This window comes from Halictus rubicundus, chromosome 4 (assembly GCF_050948215.1).
Source record: "Halictus rubicundus isolate RS-2024b chromosome 4, iyHalRubi1_principal, whole genome shotgun sequence".
In the NCBI taxonomy this organism is placed as follows: Eukaryota; Metazoa; Arthropoda; class Insecta; order Hymenoptera; family Halictidae; genus Halictus; species Halictus rubicundus.
This window is the reverse complement of record NC_135152.1, coordinates 19,995,403-20,018,389: the sequence shown is the minus strand read 5'-3', so window position 1 is coordinate 20,018,389 and position 22,987 is coordinate 19,995,403. Positions and strand designations below refer to the sequence as shown.

The following is a 22,987-nucleotide window of genomic DNA, read 5'->3' as shown; positions in this document are numbered from 1 at the left end:
GTTTCACTCGGTTTAATTGAAATTCAAAGTTACCAGTTGAAAAGAGAGCGAGGGAGAGAGAATGAGAGGGAAACGAGGGAATCGGGGTAAAATCGAGGAAAATTTCTGCGAACGGTGGCCGATGGAGCGGCAGCCGGAAGTGGAATAATGCATCGTCAACGTCCAATTAAATTTGCTGACTGTTTCTTCCTCCGGCACGGTGAATCGGAGGATTCGAAACGCCGCAGGAAATAGTCCGCGGAGTTTTCGGCAGCAGTTCTCCGGGACGAGTTTCGTATTCGTGTTCGTGTTCATGTTCGTGTTCGTGTTCGTGTTTCGCTGTTCGTCGTGTTCGTGCTCGACGAACGCACAGAGCCCTGTTTCCACGAATCCATTCCGGAAACCGGGCGGCGCCCCCACCACCCAGCCCTCGGATATGTATTTAAACGTTTCGAGACCAGACGGGAATTAATTACTTCGACAATGAGGGAAATAAGGGGATGGAAAATTAATGCTTTCAACCGGCAAGCTGGCAAATACGGTTTAACGGCGTTACGATGTTTCGAAGACACGGTTTTCGGAAATGTACACCTGCGGGACTCGCTGCGAGCAAAACACGCAGTACAAATCGGGCACCTTGTGTGAATGTAGGTTCGGCATACTTTGATTTTGATCTTGAGAAGGATGGAAGATCGGAAGAGAATTCGAGAGAAGTTGAAATTAATTCCTTTTACTCATTTGAAATCGTAAATTTCCAAATATTCAGACTTTTCTGTATCCAACATTTGAAAAGGTCCAATTTTCAAATATTCAAATTCTTCAATATTTATTGTTCCAAGTACACAACTTCCCATATAAAAAAATATTCCCATATAATAATTATATACTCAAATTCTCAAATATTCAAAATCTCAAATATTTAAATTTTCAAACACTCAAATTCTCGAATACTTAAATTTTCAAGTACTCCAATTCTGAGACATTAAAATTTTCAACTATTCAACTTCTCAAACCCTCAAATTCTCGAATACTTAAATTTTCAAGTACTCAAATTCTCAGATATTTAAATTTTCAAGTATTCAACTTCTCAAATATTCAAATTCTCAAATATTTAAATTTTCAAATACCCAATTTCTGAAATACACACATTCTCAAATATTTAAATTTTGATATACTGAAATTCTCAAATATTTAAATGTTCAAACACTCAAATTCTCAAATACTTAAATTTTCAAGTATTCAAATTCTCAGATATTTAAATTTTCAAATACTCAATTTCTGAAATATTTAATTTTTGATATACTGAAATTCTCAAATATTTAAATTTTCGAACATTCAAATTCTCGAATACGTAAATTTTCAAGTACTCGAATTATAAAAATTTCACTAGCGGTTTTATAATTTCCGTAATTGTGAGATAGGAAATTTAAGGGACAAAATTTGAAGTATCGCTATCGACAACAATTGCAAGGAAATGGTATTGATCACTGAACTGGATTCAGTTCGACAGGGTGCACGCACAGAGTACGAAGGTGTAGCGATTCCTCAAAGATAAATAGACACAGTGGAGGTCTCTAGACAGGTCTTTCATTGGTCACGAATCCTTTTGGACGTCTCGTAACGGTCGAACAATGTCGGCGTCGGCGTCGGCGTCGGATTGGCTCTGGATTCGGCGTCGCAGGATTTTTGGAACCGGTCCAAACTTCCGGCCGCCTCTGTAGAATTTTAATTACGCCGCGAAACGACAACAAAAGCGGCCGGCGTGCCCGGTACACACGGTTTGCCCTTTTTCTCGCTCGCTCGCTCGCTCGTTCGCTCGCAGCTCGCAGCAACCCCCTTCGGCTGGGAACTGGGAACACCGCTATTCTATTCTACCGCCAAATAGGACATCCGCGACGAGTCTGCTCTCCGCTGGTTTTTCCTTTTTTTCTCCTCTTTCCCCTCTTCTCCTTTCTCCTTTTTCCACGGCGTTCGCTCTAGGTGGCCACTATCGCGGCGCCTGGAATTACCGCGATTTATTCGGATCGGGACACCTTGAGTTGGCCCGATCCTTCAAGCGGAGTCCACACGTTCCAAAAAGAGACTACAACCACTAGGAAATTTGCCGATTTTTTTACTTTACTTCGGTGAGAAATTCGTAGGGGAGAACGATGATTGAATGTCACGTCTCCCAGATACAACTTGGCATCGTGTTCGTCGAAAATCTTTTCAGAGTTTATAGGTCCTCTATTTTTCAAGACTCTTCCCGGAAATTCTCCTCGACCGGCCATCAATTTCGAAAATGAAGCCCGACTTAATTCATGAAATATCCGTATAACAATTTCCTGAACGGCGACTTTCCCCGAAGCAGGGCAAAAGTTTGAAACCGAGAAGACAGTCGACCGAACAGTCCACTTCCCGAAGTTGCCGGTCACCGTACGATCCCGGCACGGTTAATTGGACGTTGATGAGAGTGGAGAAGATAGGTGGTCCTCTCAAAGTGCTGAGTTCACGAGACCGTCCTCGATGGACGGCGCCGACCATTTTCCCGGCAGCCTTGGAACTTCCGTTCGACGTGATCGTCGGGTGTCCTGTCCACGGAAAAGGTCCAATCAAATTTCCTCGAAATTTTAACCACCAAAAATATTCCAGTCGAATCTCCTGCAGTTATCGTCCCCTCTCTTCCGAATCGAATCTCTTCAAGACAAATTTCAAAAGTCTTCACAAATTTTACTTCACGTAAATTTTCACTTGCTAACCCGAGAATGTGAGACGAGCCTAAGCGCGAGGTAGCAGCCTTTCAAGGAAGGTCACGCTTTCAATTTGTGGGTTTGTTGAATTAAAAGCTTGGGGAATTCAGAGAGCTTGGGCTACTTAGAGCTTTTGAGATTCAGAGCTTGGAGCATTCAGAACTTAGGACACTCCGATCTTGAGAATTTAATTGCTTGGGGCACTTAGAGCTTGAGAATTTAAGAGCTTGGGGCACTCGGAGCTTTAGAATTTAAGAGCTTGGGGCACTCGGAGCTTTAGAATTTAAGAGCTTGGGAATTTCAGAGTTTGAGAATTTCAGAGCTTGAGAATTTGGAAGCTTGGAGCATTCGAAGCTTGGGACACTCGGAGCTTTGGAATTTAAAAGCGTGGGGCACTTAGAGTTTGGGACACTCAGAGCTTGAGAATTTAAGAGCTTGGGGCACTCGGAGCTTTAGAATTTAAAAGCGTGGGGCACTCAGAGCTTGGGGCATTAGGAGCTTGAGAATTTGGAAGCTTGGAGCATTCGAACTTTGGGGCACTCGAAGCTTTAGAATTTAAAAGCGTGGGGCACTTAGAGTTTGGGGCACTCAGAGCTTGAGAATTTAAGAGCTTGGGGCACTCAGAGCTTGGAGGACTCAGAGCTTGGGGCATTCGGAGCTTGAGAATTTGGAAGCTCGGGGCACTTAGAGCTTGGAGCACTCAGAGCTTGGGGCATTTGGAACTTGGGAAACTCAAAGCTTGGGGCACTCAGAGCTTTAGAATTTATGAGCTTGGGAATTTCAGAGTTTGAGAATTTCAGGGTTTGAGAATTTCAGAGCTTGAGAATTTAGAAGCTTGGAGCATTCGAAGCTTGGGGCATTCGGAGCTTTAGAATCTAAAAGCGTGGGGCACTTAGAGCTTTGGGCACTCAGAGCTTGGGGAATTCGGAGCTTGAGAATTTGGAAGCTTGGGGGATTCAAAGCTTGGGGCATTTGGAGCTTTAGAATTTAAAAGCGTGGGACACATAGAGCTTGGGGCACTCAGTGCTTTAGAATTTAAGAGCTTAGGAATTTCAGAGTTTGAGAATTTCAGAGCTTGAGGATTTGTAAGCTTGGAGCATTCTCGAAGCTTGGGACACTCGGAGCTTTAAAATTGAATAGCTTGGGGCATTCGTAGCTTGAGAATTGGAGAGGAAAAATATTCCCTTCAAATTCCCTTCAATCATAGTCCCCTTTCTTCCATATTTTATTTCCCGAAAACAAAAGTGAAAAGTCTCCATAAATCTTCAGCGTGCAAAGCAGAGGCTACGGGTACGCTTCGCGTAAATTTTGACGGGGTAACTGGAGGCTGTGAGACGAGCCTAAGCACGAGCGTAACAGGCTTTCAAGGAAAATTGGCAACGCCTTCGAATCTTTTCCCTTTGTAGAGTGGAAACTCCGGCGGAAACCCTCTTTGTTTTCTCTTGGGCGGGAAGCTTTTATCCTGGTCGGTGCTTATCGATACGATTCTTGAATATTTCCTTTGAAAACGGACGCGGGCGGTCTCGCTCGAGCACGGCGAATACTCGTACACTGGCTCCGGATCCGCCATGAATTTCATGAGCTTTCGGCCGGGGATTATGATCTCCGAGCGAACGGTCTGTCCCGTGTTCCCTCGCTTCCCGATTTGCAACGGAGGAAGAGACACCGGGTCTCGCGAATTTTCGCTTGTAAATGCGACACTTCGTTTAAGATACGCGCGTTACCGTCGACCCGCGACGGTTTACGCGAACAACACTGCCAGAGATTTCCCTTTTGCGTCCTGCACCGCTGCAAACTGAATTCCAAATGCTTCCAGGCTCCAAGATAAATCGAGTTACATTGTTTTATCATCGTTGAAATTACGACGATACTTTCGGTCTGTTTAAAAAGATTGATGAGATAAATTCCCGCGGACCTAAAGCTCACCGAACAACGGGGAAAACATTGAAGACGTATGTTAGTGGAAGCTCGCGGACCCGGAGATTAATTAAGAAAGTTGGAAATGGAAGTAATAGTAAAAACGTGCGAAGCCGATGATCGTTGAGTTTTTGTCGCGAGTCGTATAACAATTCTTGGGCCTAATCGTTTTCTAAAAGTTTTCTGGCCGCTTTTACGAACCAAAGTTGAACGCCTTCGGGCACTATAGCTCGTAATTCTATTTGCGCCGCATGCCTAACTGCCGTATCGCATTATTTCCCTCCCACGCCGCTGCTCGAACTTTCCCGACGTCCACTATGGCCCCGGAAAATCGGCAAATTGGACCATCGAATTTCCGCTCATTTTTCCTGACCGGTCATCGACGAAAATGAGAACCATTCATTCCGCAAACTAGCCGAAAATTAGAAGAAATTTGTAAGAACGAGATCGTGGTGCGCAAAAGTCGTGAGAACGAAATTGTGTTCTGAAAAATTGAATGAAAACAGCGACCGAGAGAACCGTCTTTAGAAACGCACACGGAATTTCAATTTGTGAACGGTTATTATGCGACAGATATTTTTAATTGGATCTGGTCGCTTTCTTCGAATATCGTTCTGTTCATTAGGATTCCATTTAATTGAAACTGCCCGCCTTCCGCGTCGGGATCGCAGCAGAAATAATGTTGTCTTTGTCGTCGACCACATAACGGAAACGATAACATAACAGAGCTAGAATAAAGTTTACGCTCCGACGGCCAAATTAAATTAATTAAACTATCGCGGAACAATACACGAAGGACGAAGAAAACAAGTTTGCTGCACGTTCTAAATGATAACTCGCAATCCTACATAGAATCTGCACCCTACAAAACAAAAGTTAAAAAGAATGCTATGTGTATAGTAAAACGATTGCATGAAGATGTGAATGATTCATTAAAGCCTTAACCCTTAACGCTCCGACTTTTAATTGTGAATCATACTTCGACTTGCAAGTTTTTAAGTATCAGATTTTAAATGCTACAACGACGTATAAATAATAATATTAAAGTCATTCAAAACAATCTTTATTCATCTCAGAAGTAATATAATTTTGATTACAATATTTATACTAATCGGTCGCACGTCGGTGGTGCCTGAGAGGCACACTTGGACCGTTAAGGGTTAAAATTTGAATCCCCGAAAGGAAGAATTGAAGGTCACCTTAGAGGCGATTGAAGAATTTTTTAAAAATCCCCGAAACACAAAATCAATTAAAGAATTGAGGCGTGAACAATCTTGTCCTCGTCACCAATGCAGAAATATAAATTCCCGTGTCGCACGAAGATTTAATAAGCGCGTCTGCGATTTTAAATCTGCCAAGTACGTGACGAGAACGCGTTTCCATTCAGATCGATTCCTCTCGCAATTTTTACGCGCGGTATACACGATTGTTCTCGCGATCCTCGAGCAGTATACACACACTACGTTCTCGAAACTGTGCGCGTGGTATCGCGGATTACCGAGCAATAAGAGAAATCGAACGTCAATTCATACCGGCGAAGCAATTCGCCGTGGTTCGTGCTCGGAAAACTCGAGAAGTTGAATTCCGAAGAGGGGACCACTCTGACACCGCCGCCAATGGGATTCGTGGATGGTAGTGGGGGCACTGGGCCATCCAATCGGGAATGTCCTCGCGGGAACCTGACTTGGTCCGGGTATAGCTCTCAGTTTGATTAAACATCGAGTAGCTTTTACTTTCTGCGTGGCTTATTCCTTTCTTATAACAATATCGAATTTACGATCGGCCGGGCAATCAAAAAATGGGAACGATTTCCTGCCGATGCAAAGTGCGATCCATATACGTCATAGTAAAACTTTATACGACACCCTCGGGAAGATAAGTTCCAGCGGCTCTCAACCCATTTTTACGTGCGGATCATATCCGATCGAACTTTACGGCATATGAACAGTGAACAGGAAGTAATTAGATGTTCATTCAATTTCTTTACTTCCTGTTCTACGATATCATGTACCTTGTATCTTTGTTAGAATGTCAACAATCGAATGGCGAGATCACGCCGAGAAGAATGAGTACACGCACGACGTGATTCGGACAATTTTAGCCCTAGTGCAGAAGTGCTTCGATCGATGCACCTGCGACTAAAAGTGGTTCGAATGGGGCCTTGTGGGTACTCGTTCTCTTCGTGAGAACCTCCGGAATTCGACTACAACATTCTCGCACCGATACAACAAATCCTGTGGAAGCTGCAATATTTAAAAGACAAAACGTCTCGATTCGAAACCACTTTAAATCACAAAAATAGAAACAGTTCGCGCATATTTGGTTAGCAGCATGGATTCAATCATCAAATTACCTGGAATCGAACTGGCACTCGATCGCTATTTGTCCATGGTCTAGTGGAATCGTCCGGATTGGTCATTACAGAAGGCCCTGATTGTCGGGAGAAGTTCCTGTGGCGTTCACAGTTGGAAATTTCAGATCCGGCCGGCTTACATAATTCGTTTTGGCCTGTGTCAAAGCGGTCCGGGGCCGAGCGAACAATGTTCCCGGTGTACATCAAAGTTATTGTTACACCGAGTTGGTAGCAGAGAGAGAGAGAGAGAGAGAGAGAGAGAGAGGGAGAGAGAGAGAGAGAGAGAGAAGCCGGTGCCCCGGGCAACGTTACAAATCCTTGATGAGCCTGATTGGCCCCGACCAGCAAAGTGTTTGCACCGGCCTTTGCGGCAGCGTGTGCGTGAAACTTGATTCGCAGCACCGTTTGACCGGCGCGCAACGCAACCGAACAGGTATCTTATTAGATCGACGACAGGTGCTCCACCTCTCCGCAGCCACCGGCGATCAACGCAATTTACCTGGAAACGAAAATCCTAAACGGACCCTTTGCCTCCCTCGTTTTTCCGCCATTTATTTCCCCCACAAATAAAGCAACGGCAAATCGTTCGGTCGCAATATACATATAGTCAGTCCCATAAGTATTCGTACGCTCTTAACACTAGATTTACGGGACCCGTCAAAATGACGGGTTCTAATATTTCTAATTAAATATTATTAAGATTCTAAGGATGCATACATAAGAAATTATTTATCAAATTTATTTCTTTGGGTATGTATTATTTTAAAAATATTACTAACAATGTGGGTAGCACGTTCTTGTTATTTTTATGAAGTAATGCAAAATAGTCGCTTTTAGTGCTCCGTAAACCTAGTGTTAAAAATCGCATAACTTTGTCAATATTGAACTATACTACTTGAACTTTTTTGAGAAGTTAGGACAATTGGATCACCGCATAACGTGAGAAAAATGTTTGATTAAAATTGCAATTGGTCGAAATTACAGAGAAACTACTAAAAGTTGAATTTTGCAACTTTTTTATGCGGGCTTATATTTAAAATTTAAAAAGTACGTTTTGCACATCTGTATCAATTATACATATTCTGAATATTTCATCTAAATCGGTCAACATTGCACCGAGCTATAAACATTTAACGATGAAAACTTAAGGGCGAAAGTCGCAGAATTTTGGCCCTCTCAGGGAATTTCGCCCTTATGTGATCATTTTGGAACATCTGCAGCTCATTGCAACGTTCGCCGATTTTGATGAAATTCTCAGAACATGTATAATTCATCTAAAAATCGTACTTTCGAAATTTTCAATGTAAGTTCGCATAAAGAAGTTGCAAAATACAACTTTTAGTATTTTCTCTGCACTTTCGACCAATCGCAATTTTTGTAAAAAAATTTGTTCACTTTACGCAGTGATCCAATTGTTCCACCTTCTCAAAGAAATTCAAGTAGTATAGTCTAATATTGGCAAAGTTATGCGATTTTTAAGAGCGTACGAATACTTACGGGACTGAATGTAAGTATGCATTGATGCGTAAAACTGTTAATTAACAATAAAAGAAGAAGAAGAAAAATACCAGTCGAGTACAAACAAAATGCCGATAAACTTAGCATCAATTTTTAATTGACTAAGCGTCTTTTACCAACCAAATGTTAGTTGAATGAGGCAAACAAATGGAAACGATCCAAAAAATCGATCGCAGGTGTCGATCCTCGGTGTATAAATCGTCGAGAAAGAAGCGTAGCCTCGGATCAAAGGCAATGGGCCCATACCGATTACGAAATTCGAACGGATCCCGGCAGCTGAGCCATATAAGCGTCGCGACGCCTAATTAACGCGGAATTCCAGCGCCCCCTTCACGATTTTCGCCGAGTTCCATTTCTCTCTCTCTCTCTCTCTCTCTCTCTCTCTCTCTCTCCCTTTCTCCTTCACACTCGAAAAGGAAATATCGTTTTCGTAAGTATCTATCCGGGTCTCTTCACTCGTCTAATTGCGTGGCAACCAATTAACCCTGTTAGAGTGGTTCGTCTGGCGTCCTGCGCCTCGCAATTTCGCAAAATGTCGCGATATATCTACGCGCAAGTTTCGGAGCGCCCGCGACTTTCGATAAAAATTGCATTGCTGGTACGAAATCATGGCACGATGGGGCCAGAATTAATTCTTGAAACTCATTCTGGAATGTTCGTTCATTCGACAGATTAATTACTGCATTACTGGGATTAACAATCCAGTCCTTGGATCAATGCAATCGTTGGACTGGCTGATAACCTTTTGATGAGTTTTAAGACCGGGAATTTGAAAAATCAAAATTGTCTGCATCGTCTGCAAGAAGCAAAAGCCAAATAAAAATTTGGGTTCTTCCTGTAATAATTCGAATAAGCTTAAAGTCTACCTATTTGGTTAAATCCTTCTCATCGCAATTATACTATAATAACTATAATTATAATAACTATAATTGTACTATAGTACTCAACTGTTGCGAAAGAGGCGTGTCCAATCATTAAATTGCGGATTTGATGAGAAAAATCAGCAGATGGAATATAGTACAATTGAGTACTATAGTACAATACGACATTCGTCGTACTAAGCCTTAACCCTTTCGTGATCTTTTGTGACGCGTCTAGCAAACCGATATCTGTTTCGAGTAAAAAATAAAAGAATTTTAATCGACCTCGTAAAGCGAGTGCATCGACCCCATTCAACACTCAAGATAAAAGTATACTGAGCAATCCTAATGCTGATCGACTGGGCTAAATTAGCAAAGAATCTTCCGTGGATCAAATTCTCCGAAACGCAACGAACAAGATAATTTTGCAGATCGGAATCTCCCATTGTCAAAGAAGTTCTGGAAAATAGAAAAGAAAAGAAGAACGACGATCGTTCGAAAGCCAAGCAGAGTCAGCGTTGATCTAGGTCGCTACGGTTAGGCCGGCTCGCCTAACAGTCCGATGATCGCGAAGCCATAGGCGTAACGCCCCAGGTCATCCGCCTCTGGAGAAGAAATAGAGTGGATCCGCCGGTGTCGGACACCTACACGGCACACGGTCTCAGCTCGGCTCGGCTCGGCTCGGCTCCGCTCAGCTCCGTTCGGTTTGCTCGCGGGAGAGCCAACAACACTTCCGTGAAGGTGAAACTCCGAAGAAGGCCGAGGAAGAAGCAGAAGAGGGGCACAAACCTGGCCGACTGGCTGGTTCGCTGGCTGACTGGCTGACTGGCTGACTGGGCTGACTGGTTGTCGACTGCCTTTCGCGATTCTACGTGCCGCAACCACTTAGTCGCGCCTAGACGACAGTCACGAGCGCTACGTTCCTTCGCCGACACACAGTTTTCGCGCGCGATCCACCATCCGGAGACCTGCAGATCCTGGGATCGTAGATCTATAAGCTCCTCCGTGTAGAATCCTTTCTATTCACCAAAATTTCCGCGTGTGGTTTCAACAAGTTCATCAGCTGGATAACTGTCTTCCGCGGGCACCTCGATCTACAGGATCGATGGGACCAGAAATTCTAGATCGTAGATCTATACAGGCCCTAATTTTCTTCTGAGGAAAAATTCTGTGCGTGGACTGAAGGTGTTAACAATTTTTGCTGGGTAAACATTATTGCCTTTTGTAGGCACCTCGATCTACAGGATCGATGGGACCAGAAAATTCTAGATCGTAGATCTATACAGGCCCTAATTTTCTTCTGAGGAAAAATTCTGTGCGTGGACTGAAGATGTTAACAATTTTTGCTGGGTAAACATTATTGCCTTTTGTAGGCACCTCGATCTACAGGATCGATGGGACCAGAAAATTCTAGATCATAGATCTATACAGGCCCTAATTTTCTTCTGAGGAAAAATTTTGTGCGTGGATTGAAGGTGTTAACAATTTTTACTGGGTAATCATTATTGCCTTTTGTAGGCACCTCGATCTACAGGATCGATGGGACCAGAAAATTCTAGATCCTAGATCTATACAGGCCCTAATTTTCTTCTGAGGAAAAATTCTGTGCGTGGATTGAAGGTGTTAAAAATTTTTGCTGGGTAACCATTATTGCCTTTTGTAGGCACCTCGATCTACAGGATCGATGGGACCAGAAAATTCTAGATCATAGATCTATACAGGCCCTAATTTTCTTCTGAGGAAAAATTTTGTGCGTGGATTGAAGGTGTTAACAATTTTTACTGGGTAATCATTATTGCCTTTTGTAGGCACCTCGATCTACAGGATCGATGGGACCAGAAAATTCTAGATCGTAAATCTATACAGGCCCTAATTTTCTTCTGAGGATAAATTCTGTGCGCGGATCCGCAATTTTTGCTGGGCAACCATTATTGCCACTTGTAGGCACCTCGATCCGAGGGATCGACGATCCAGAGATACAAAAATTCGAAATTGGTTCTCCGTTTACAATTAGTCTTGTAATATTCTTTCCGAGGAAAGTTTCTACGAGTGATCGGAAGTCCGAAGACGTCAATCACCTGTGCTGGATAACGATCGCCTTTCATGGGCAGCTCGATCCACACGGGCGTTCCTCGATCTTCTGGATCGATGACCGAGCAACAGTAAAAATGACTGTCCGATTTCGAAAGGATTTGTGAAAGGAAGAGGCTCGGCGATTTTGTTGGTTTCATTGAACGAACCAGTTTCGGGGATTGGGTCGTCTTAAATCGATGATCGAGAGATCGTGAAGTTTGTGAAGTTGTACCTGTCTGACGTGCATTTTCGAGAAGAAGATCGTGGATACAGTGATCGTGAAGAAATTCGTTCCCAGGCATCTTCCGAAATGAAGATTAAACAACCATAAAGTCCCAGAAGATGTGGATCTGTTCCCACTGGAAAAGAAAATCGACTGCACAGTGATTCTCCGAATAAGCCACACCTCTTTCAACAATTTGACAAGAGTACACTGATCTGAACATAGAAGAAAATTTATTGTTACGCGGCGAATCTTTCAATATGACAATGAAGTAACAATTAAGTCTCAAAAAATGTGAATCTGTTCCCACTGGAAAAGAAAATCGAGTGTAGAGTGAATCCCGGAATAAGCCACACCTCTTTCAATAATTTGACAAGAGTACACTGATCTGAGCATCGAAGAAAATTTATTGTTACGCGGCGAATCTTTTTATATAACAATGAAGTAACAATTAAGTCTCAAAGAATGTGAATCTGTTCCCACTGAAAAAGAAAATCGAGTGCACAGTGATTCTCCGAATAAGCCACACCTCTTTCAACAATTTGACAAGAGTACACTGATCTGAGCATCGAAGCAAATTTATTGTTATGCGATAAATCTATTGATACGACAACGGAGTAACAAAAAAATGTAGATCCGTTTCCACCGGAAGAGAAGATCGAAGGATAAAGTGCAATCCTAGGATAAAGTAGACGTGCTCCTCTGAATCAGGAAGATTTCCGCGACAATTGTTATCAATGTGATGCATTAAATATTCGATCAGGATCATCGCTTCCGAGTGAATGTCAAAATGTAAACTGTCGATTCAGTTCGATAGAGTAGATTACGCTACGCGTCCGTGATGACAACGTTGGGATAGTTTATAGACCGCGATCGATGCACTGAATGATCTATCTTCGTCCTGTGATAACGGTGATTCAATTGTGATAGAAGACATGATGGTGATAAGCGCGCTGAAGCACGTCGCGAACGCTGCGACGAACGCTGTTCATTCGGCGACGAACAGCACCGCTGGACATGGACATGCGAATTCCGGTAGGTTTCTGCCTTATTATGGTTGTTCTGGGATCGGTATTCTAGCGCCGAGTGTGCAAGCTTCTAGAAATTTATTTAACACTAAACCTAACACGGTCAAACGACCGGTTTTATGTTTTACAATTATTGAGATTATAGAAATTCATTTATGGAAAATAGTGGAATAAATTTCCTTGTCCAAGCATTTATTATATGGAAAATTACGGGCAACCTCAATAAATTTAGGGTTGCCATTTTTTTAAGGCAATATTTACTGTTGACACGGACAGTAAAAATTTCAGTCAGCTGCAAAAATAGACAGGCAATTTTTCTTGAAACTAGTTGTACTATCCGAAATCTGATTACACATAAACAATAATAATAAGTTAACTGTCATTAGTGATGACAGAGTTGGTCGTTACTTTGAAATGTATATTAAATACAAAAACTTCAGGTTGTATAAAATTAAGTGAATAAAAGTTGGCTTTAACATTTGAATGCTGTAGCATTCATGTCATTTTGCATCACTATGAAAATACGCGTTCACGACAAAAATGTCCAGTTTAAACTTGTATAAAGTGTAAGAGAATTTGGAAAGATTATTTTGAAAATTATTGAAGAAAAAGAATGTTCACTTGGCCCCTGTTCGTTAAGAACGATGCAGAACATTTTTATTTTGCACAATGATCAGCAGTCTGGTTAATTGGGTCGTCCCAGAAATTCAAGAAAAATTATAATATTCGCGATAAAATTGTCACGTTGTTCGCATATATGTTATTCAACAATATCGAACGTACACATTGCGAGAGAAACTTTTAGGACAACCTACCAATTTCTATAGAGAGCCCACCGCCTTTCCAAACAATAGTTTATGCACTCGGACGATGTGCTCGAATGATTCGTGCCGAGCACGAATCACGGCCGATCCATTTTCGTGTGATTACGAGTACCTCCGGACGAGTTGCAATTATGAAACCATCGCGCTAACGAGTGCTAGAATACGAGTAATCATTCTTGAAAATTGTTCGATACCGTGCGCGCGCCATTACCGGCAGCAAACATGGAGAAACATTTCCATTTCCACGAATTATTGTAATAATTCCGGAAAATTTTCCTGCGATGTTCCGAAAATTGGGACATTCGTATCTGAAAAAGTAAATCGGGCCACAATTAACCTACAATTCTAGAATAATCCAGCTTATAATGTCAGTGGAAAAGTCGCGATATATAAACTGTCAATGATCGCTTAATTCGTATATATTTCGCCGTTACAAGTTGACAATCCTGCTTTTTAACCCTCGGACTCATTTCTGATTCAGTTTTCTTTCGATACAAGACGATGGGACGGGCTTTCGTCGTATTTCGGATGAAGAAATTTCCTTTGAGCTTATCCCCACCACAACGGGTAACAAATCACCCCGGCATAGCATACCGGGGGTCAGGGGTTAAAAGGATTTATCATTTCGTGGGAGTACATTCGCAGTCGCTATATATAAATTGTCAATGTTCGCTTAATTCATATATATTTCGGCGTTAAAAGTTGACAATCCTGCTTTAACCCTCGGACTCATTTCAGATTAATTTTTCTTTCGATATAAGACGATGGCTCTCGTCGTATTTCGGATGAAGAAATTTCGTTGAGCTTATCCCCCCCACTACGAATCACTCCGGCATAGCATACGGGGGGTCAAGGGTTAAAAGGATTTATCATTTCGTGGGAGTAGATTCGCAGTGACTCGTTGAATTCTACATTAGCTCGAATTCCTCCGTCAAGGAAATCTGCACGAGCCAGTCCCGGGATAAAAAAAAAAACAGGTATTTAAATGGGTCGTGGAACTGGAATCGCGTAATTAAACGATTAAAATGCACCAGATTCTGCCGTATTGATTGGACACTGTGTGATAGTGAGCGGTGATAAAACTGTCCGAGGCAGTCGTGAAAGGTCAGCTCTCTGTCGCTGCTAACAGGAAACGTAACCGCCTGAAATCGAATTTCTTTCATCGCGGTAATTGATCCATAATATCGTTTCATTAAGCCCGGCGATACACTCCGGTAGAAGGTTCCAACGTTTTTTCTTTTTTTTACACGACGACCACGCACGTTCGTTCGTAATTCTCCCTTACTCGACGATCGATCGCATGCCTAAACATTCGAACGTTTTCATTTATTTCGAAATCTGATCCGTGTAGCATCGAAAATTCATGGAACGATCCGGCAAACGGAGAGGGGAAATTTATTTCCCCCGAATAGAACATTTTACACGGTCGAACGTTCGAAATTTTTAATAAGTCCGAAGTCAAAGGGATACAAAATTCATCGAATGATCCGGTAGAGCTGGAATTCGTTCTCCACGTGCAGAACGTTTTACGCGTTCAAACGTTCGAAAATTTTCATTTATTTGCAGATTTCGAAGTTGTAATATCGTCCAAAATCGACCGTAATACTTCGTTTCTGTTGCGACTACATCGACAATTTGATTGTTAAGATAGGCGCGCTTGGAAACACGGGGGAAAACGTATCGTAATTAGCGGAAAACTATTTACGAAGATCGGGCCGGAATCGAAAATTTGCCGATGGAATTTTTGAACGTTTCAGGCCCTAAATTATGGGGCGAAGTTTGCTGTTTATGATAGGCATACTTAGAAACGCAGGGGGCGCGAAGACAAATAAAAATTTTGAAAAGAAGATTTATAAAAATCGAGAGAAAATCGGAAAATTTTCAAATCGCGATTTCAGTATGTTCCGGACAGAATTTTTGAACATTTGAGGTCCTAAATTATGGGGCAAGGATTGCAGATTATGATAGGCATGATTAGAAACGCGGAGGCCGCGAAGACAAATAAAAATTTGCTAAACAGGATTTACAAAAATCGGGAGAAAATAGGAAAATTTTCAAATCGCGATTTCAGTGTGTTCCCGATGGAATTTTTGAACGTTTCAGGTCCTAAATTATGGGGCGACGATTGCAGTTTATGATAGGCATGATTAGAAACGCGGGGGCTGCGAAGACAAACCAAAATTTGCAAAATACTATTTACAAAAATCGGGAGAAAATCGGAAAATTTGCAAATCACGATTTTAGTGCGTTCCGGATAGAATTTTTGAACGTTTAAGATCCTAAATTATGGAACAAAGATTGCAGTTTATGATAGGCATGATTAGAAACGCGGAGGCCGCGAAGACAAATAAAAATTTGCTAAACAGGATTTACAAAAATCGGGAGGAAATAGGAAAATTTTCAAATCGCGATTTCAGTGTGTTCCCGATGGAATTTTTGAACGTTTCAGGTCCTAAATTATGGGGCGAAGATTGCAGTTTATGATAGGCATGATTAGAAACGCGGGGGCTGCGAAGACAAACCAAAATTTGCAAAATACTATTTACAAAAATCGGGAGAAAATCGGAAAATTTGCAAATCACGATTTTAGTGCGTTCCGGATAGAATTTTTGAACGTTTAAGATCCTAAATTATGGAACAAAGATTGCAGTTTATGATAGGCACGCTTAGAAACGCGGAAGCCGCGAAAACAAATAAAAATTTGCAAAATACCATTTTCAAAAATCGGGAGAAAATCGGAAAATTTTCTAATTGCGATTTCAGTGTGTCCCCGATGGAATTTTTGAACATTTAAGGTCCTAAATTATGGGGCGAAGATTACAGTTTATGATAGGCACGCTTAGAAACGCGGAAGCCGCGAAAACAAATAAAAATTTGCAAAATACCATTTTCAAAAATCGGGAGAAAATCGGAAAATTTTCTAATTGCGATTTCAGTGTGTCCCCGATGGAATTTTTGAACATTTAAGGTCCTAAATTATGGGGCGAAGATTACAGTTTATGATAGGCACGCTTAGAAACGCGGAAGCCGCGAAAACAAATAAAAATTTGCAAAATACCATTTTCAAAAATCGGGAGAAAATCGGAAAATTTTCTAATTGCGATTTCAGTGTGTCCCCGATAGAATTTTTGAACCTTTAAGGTCCTAAGGCACGCTTAGGAACGCGGAGGCCGCGAAGACAAACAAAAATTTTCAAAACAAGATTTATAAAAATCGAGAGAAAATCGGAAAATTTTCAAATCGCGATTTCAGTATGTTCCGCATAAAATTTTTGAACATTTTAGGTCCTAAATTATGGGGCAAAGATTGCACTTTACGATAGGCGCGCTTAGGAACGCGGTGTCCACGAAGACAAATTAAAAATTTGCAAAACACGATTTACAAAAATCGGCAAATTTTCAAATCGCGATATCAGTGTGTTCCGGATAGAATTTTCGAAGGTTTCAGGTCTGAAATTGTAGGGCAAAGATTGCCGTTAAAGTATCAGCGCGATTGAAAATAAACGAAATTTTCTTTCCCGAATTGACGCTGTCAATAGACCGTAAATGGAATGTCAGCGACTTCGATGAAAAATCGACACGTAAAAATTGTTAATGGAGGAAAGACGAAGAATTTGGGAAGAAATACGAAGAACCGTGAGGAAAGATCGGCCGGTTCGAGATAGGAAAACGATCGTCGGTCTGGTGTTTCGCCTTTTTCGGTTCGCAGGCGTGGGGAAAGCATCCACGGGACGGCGATTGTATTCATATTGAAATATCGGGTTGCGCAAAATGGAAAAGGTTACCGCGGACCGGCCGGAGCACGATCGAGAGCCGCCTGGCTATCCGTTTCATAAGAAGACGTTGTTCTCTTCCACCGCTATAGTGTTTGTTTCTCCAGCTATAGTTCGCGTACTCGCTCGTGCTCGTTCGTACCCGTAACGCTCGTAATGTCAGACCGTGGTAATTGGCATCGATCGACGAGACACGTACTCGCGCCGTCGATCATAAACACCGAGGGATCCCGACATGGATCTACAGGTCGCAACTTCCACGGAGCAATTATCGAAATCGTTTCGATATATATATATATTACGGCTCGAAGAAAATTTAATGCGGACACGAACGGAAGACATTTTCCATCGATCGTGATCCTCTCGATCGGGGAACGAACGCTGTGGCAACTGCGCCGCCACGCCTAATGTCAAGATCGCAATTCCATTCTCTGCACTGACTTTTCATGCGCTGCCACTTCTTTCGGAAATTCTGCGATCTGCATGAACTCGCGAATTTTCTTGATTGAGGCTGCGTCTTTAACACTTCTGTGTGATTCTAGTATTAATTTCATGCATTTTTCTATTCATTTTTAAAATTGTGAACGATAGGATAAATTTCCTTGTCCATACATTTTTTAAAAATGAAATTCGTCGAATTATATTGTTCTTCCAATTTATTTCGAACCGTTTCTTTAATCTATTTTAAAATAAAATAAAATAAAATAAAATACCAGAACCGTTTCCTTAATCTATTTTAAAATAAAATAAAATAAGCTCATAACAAAATACTAAAGGTGTAATTGAATTTGTCTATAAAAATAATTTACCTTGTCAATTCATACCATTCCTATAATGTCGAACGTTCGTTCGCACCGTTTCTTTAATCTATTTTAAAATCTATATTAAAATAAAATAAAATAACCAGATAACACAGTACTAAAGGTGTAATTGAATTTGTCTATAAACATAATTTACCTTGTCCATTCATACCATTTCTATAATGTCGAACGTTCGTTCGGACCGTTTCTTTAATCTATTTTAAAATAAAATAAAATAACCTCATAACAAAATACTAAGGGTGTAATTGATTTTGTCTATAAACATAATTTACCTTGTCGATTCACACCATTTCTATAATGTCTTGCAAGCCCGACGCGTAAACTATGCTGAAGCAAAACGCACGCAAAACGGAACAATAATGTGCTTTATTGATTAAGGTTCATTTAACCGGTATCTATTAATTCCGACATAAATCTAAACGGTTCAGCAATCAAACAAAAGCAGAACGAAGTAATGAAATCCCGAGGCAAATTAATTCGAAGGAAATTCACTGGGGATTTTCATAGAAGAATTTCGTCGAACAAAAGGCAGGATAAAAATTCTTCGGGGAGTAATTGCAGAGGAAAATGGTTAAAGTTTGCACGAGCCTCTCTTCCCAGATAATTTCGCGAAGCCACGGACACATAACATCCGCAATCTACCGATAACCATTACGCAATCGATGAACTCGCCAGCTTGGTACGAGTCTGTTCGCAGGATGCTCGCCGTGGATTTGCGAGCAGGTTGCGCGAAAACGTTGGCGAATATATTTTTTGCTAGCCGGCGCATCGGTAAACCGCGAATAAAGTTTGATGGAGATTAATCGATGCCAGCCGAGGAATAAAATGGAGGTGGTACACATAGAACGATACGGTCTCCGTTTGTTCGCGATCGTTCTATTGTACCGTGTCGAAGCGACGGTTGATTTCTTTGTTCCGTCGCAAAACGCGTTGTTATACGTGGAAAATTGAGAAATGTAATTGAAGTGTGTGTGTGTGTGTGTGTGTATTATAAACAGTCGAAGGCTCGAAGAATCGTTCGCGGGTATTGATTTCTTGAATATATAATTGCGTTTCGTCGCGACTTTTAACGATGCATTTATCGCATTTTATTTGCCTGTTGTGATTAGAGCGCGGATTTTGATGGGAAAATAAAAATTCTCTGCACGGGTTACGAGAATATGGAGTTACGTAAAAATTGATTTCTCCTCTTAATAATTTCAGCAGCTTGTAAATAATATGCCAGTAATTTTCAATTCATGTTTCCTCTCCCACGCGTTGCAATCTATCAGAAAGCGGTATTTATTTTTTTACGAACTCTGCAATGGGAATTTACAAATTCAAATTGCACGCTTGGCAAACTCTGTGGACAACGCTATCTGTCGCGTTGAAAATGAATAGATCGCTCACGGTTTGATTATTAAAAATCGTCAAGGAAAAGCAGAAATGGGCCTCTCGTCCGCGGCAATTGGAAGAAAACGTTCGCAGCCCGTTCGCATAAGCACGCAGCCCGCGGTTATTATACTGGCGGCGCACGATAACAAATCGTACGTGTGTCGCTTGAACTTTTCTCATTTCTCGACGGGCCGGCCTCGATTCCGCTCGGTAAAACTGCTCTCGGAGCGGAATCGTTGCCGCGAACCGGACCGCCGCGGAAATGTTTTCCTATGAAAATGATTTTCGAGAAAGTTCCGCGGAGGGGCGGGGGAGGGGGGGGGGGGGGGCGTCCGCTTCCGGCCGGAATTGAACGCACACCGAGGCTGGCTGGATTTCGCGTAAGGTCGGCGAACTTGATGCAATTTCGTTTCTCTAGATCGAGTTAGACATTCCTGACTCGGTCAAGCGACCACGGCGAGCGTAACAAGCCTCTAAAGTATCCTCGAACTACTTCCGCGAGCGGAGACCTTTAAAAAGGGCTTGAAGACTGCCGAGTGTCCTTCGAGAATCTCCGAGGTGGCTCAAAAATGCCGAGTTATGTTTGAGAATTTTTTTAAACACCCTCAGGACTGCTGGAATATTGTGGCAGGGCCTGAGGGTCCTTTAAGGATCCCCGAGGTTCGAGTATGATTCCCGAAGGAGCTTACAGCACCGTGGGATATTTGTAATTTATTATACTCGTTGTCGAATGACGCTAGGGAAACTTTAAGGCGATTTAACACTAGGTTTACGGGACCCGTCCAAATGACGGGTTCTAATATTTTTAATTTAAAATTATTAAGACTCTAAGGATGCATGCATGAGAAATTACTTAGCAAATTCATTTCTTTGCGTATATATTATTTTTAAAATACTGCTAAAAATGTGGGTTGCACGTTCTTGTTATTTTTATAAAGTAATGCAACATAGTCGCTTTTAGTGCTCCGTAAACCTAGTGTTAAGAATGTCGAAAGATGTTTACATATTTTCCTGACATCTCAAGATCTTCGAAAAAATTTCCCAGGAAATTGGAGGACCCTTCAGGGATCCCTAAGAACCTCGCACAAATCCTAAAGGATCTCATGGAACCGTAGAATATTTGTAATTGATCATAATCGCCGTCTTTGAGGCGATTTGCGGATGTCAAAGAATGTTAGGAATTTTTCTGACGACTCAAGATCTTCCAAAAAAATTCCCAGGAAATTGGAGGATCCTTCAGGGATCCATAAGAACCTGGCACAAATCCTAAAGGATCTCATGGAGCTGTAGAATATTTGTAATTTATCATAATTGCCGTTGAATGACACCTAGGGATCTTTGAGGCGATTTGCGGATGTCAAAGAATGTGACAGGAATTTTTCTGACGACTCAAGATCTTCGAAAAAAATTTCCCAGGAAATTGGAGGACCCTTCAGGGATCCCCAAGAACCTGGCACAAATCCTAAAGGATCTCATGGAGCCGTAGAATATTTGTAATTTATCATAATTGCCGTCTTTGAGGCGATTTGCGGATGTCAAAGAATGTGTCAGGAATTTTTCTGACGACTCAAGATCTTCAAAAAAAATTCCCAGGAAATTGGAGGACCCTTCAGGGATCTCTAAGAACCTGGTACAAATCCTAAAGGATCTCATGGAGCCGCAGAATATTTGTAATTTATCATAATCGCCGTTGAATAACACCAAGGGATCTTTGAGGCGATTTGCGGATGTCAAAGAATGTTAGGAATTTTTCTGACGACTCAAGATCTTGCAAAAAAATTCCCAGGAAATTGAAGGATCCTTCAGGGATCTCTAAGAACCTGGCACAAATCCTAAAGGATCTCATGGAGCCGTAGAATATTCATAAAGCGTAGCAACTGCTTCAAATGTCTACAATGAATATTTAATACGCTTTTAAGAATACCAAGAGATTTCCAGAAATTTTTTGAAGATCCTGCGGTGTACTAAAAAATTCCAATATGGTCTAAAAACCCTTGGGAAACCTCTATGGACCTAGCAGGACTCCTGAAGAATCTTCTATTCTTGGGATCGTTGGATGATTTTGGTTCGCACGTGTTCAAAAGCAATGAACGTAGATCAATGTTTTCTGTTCATTGACGCGATGGAATCATTGGTTCGTTGTCGGTGATTTTCAGGACTTTTTAAGACTCGCTTTTCAAAGGGGGGTTTGTCATTGCGGCGAAACCGTTTAAGGGATTTTCCTCGCCACTAAGATCGCGTCGATCGTTCCGTACGAACCTGAAGAAAAAAGGACCGGACGTTGGATCGCCGTTATAGGATCGTTTCTGCCACAAAGCGGATGGATGGAACCGCGAGGAATCATTTCTACGAGGTAGAGACGACGTCCCTCTATGAAAGAAGCCGCATCCATCCTGCGGATCGATATCCTATGGGAGAGAGTTTCTTTTCTAAAAAGAAGCGGTTGATCCGCGGAAGATTACTCTCCTAACTGTGTTTCCAGCGGCAAAGGGACGGATCCCGCGGTAGAAAATCTTCCCGGTAAAAAATTAAATGAGCCACGATAATGCCGTTGTGAACGGGGATTTTGAATATCGAACGACCCGAGTGCGAGGCACTGATAAAAAGATTCCGATAACGCCAAGGAAAATCCAATGAAATTACTTGTTACCTCGTTGGCGTGCTCGCATTAAATATTTCATAAGTATTGTGTTGAGACCCACGAAAGTGTCTCTCGAATTTGACACCGAGTCCCAATCACTTCGACCACCCTTACCAGAGGCAATAAATAAGCCTAAGAAAAAATATGAATAAATGTGAGCCTAAGAGTCGAAGGCTCTTGAGCCCCAACGCGACGGGACTCGTTTTTCCATTTTTTTTTCTGCGACTGTCCGGCACCATCACATTAACCCTTTGCACTCGAAGCTAGTTTAACTCGAAAATCAAACATTTTTTCTGACTTGGAATATTTCCATTCTATGTACACAAGAGCCCGTCGGATCAATACAGCCAGTGGAACTGAAATTTTTCTTTTTTCAGTAGGACTTTGCAATTTTGAATTTTTTTTTTTTTCATTTTACAATATACAAACAAATTTAATACTGTAAACGATATTTTTAATGGCGCCTCAGAGTCGCCGCTCGAGGGCTAAGGGTTAACAATTTAAGACAGCGTGTGGACAACCTCTAAACACTCACCCCCAATTTTCTCCCACTACCATTTACCACCTCCACCACCAATTTCACATCCCTTAAAACCCATCTCTGCGAGCTTTAGTCTTCATGGAGTGTTCAATCAGTCTTCAGCCTAGTCCTCATTTGAGCCGTTCACTGCACAAATCGATTAACTCCACTTTTTGTAAAATCTTAAATTCAAGTGTCAAAGCACTTGGTATAATCATAACTTTTTCTATTTATAATAACTTTCCTGAATAATAAAGATTAACACCATTAAACGACAAAATTTTTTTGGCCATTGAATAATAAATAGTTGATTTCAGAGGCCATTTTGATTAACTCCGTACTCTAATGTAAATCG

The 22,987-nt window shown here is 41.6% G+C and overlaps 2 protein-coding genes and 1 long non-coding RNA gene across 3 annotated transcripts in view; 1 reads left to right on the top strand and 2 right to left on the bottom strand.

Annotated features, from left to right (window-relative positions):
• The window catches only part of LOC143353767 (uncharacterized), a 227,103-nt gene that overhangs the window by 87,373 nt on the left and 116,743 nt on the right, over nucleotides 1-22,987 (bottom strand). The gene's annotated exons all lie outside the window — the stretch shown is intronic.
• LOC143353762 (uncharacterized) lies at nucleotides 10,705-12,282 on the bottom strand. Its single transcript, XM_076787325.1, has 2 exons — nucleotides 11,305-12,282; nucleotides 10,705-11,023 (listed from the first exon to the last, which is right to left on the bottom strand). The coding sequence occupies exons 1-2, from the start codon at nucleotides 11,729-11,731 to the stop codon at nucleotides 11,004-11,006; spliced, it is 447 nt and encodes a 148-aa protein (XP_076643440.1). The 5' UTR covers nucleotides 11,732-12,282; the 3' UTR covers nucleotides 10,705-11,003.
• Nucleotides 12,563-22,987, top strand: part of Btk29a (tyrosine-protein kinase Btk29A) — a 119,020-nt gene continuing 108,595 nt past the window's right edge. The window contains exon 1 of the mRNA XM_076787287.1: nucleotides 12,563-12,687. Coding sequence (XP_076643402.1) covers nucleotides 12,588-12,687 — 100 coding nt within the window. The 5' untranslated portion in view covers nucleotides 12,563-12,587. The remainder of the gene's footprint in view (nucleotides 12,688-22,987) is intronic.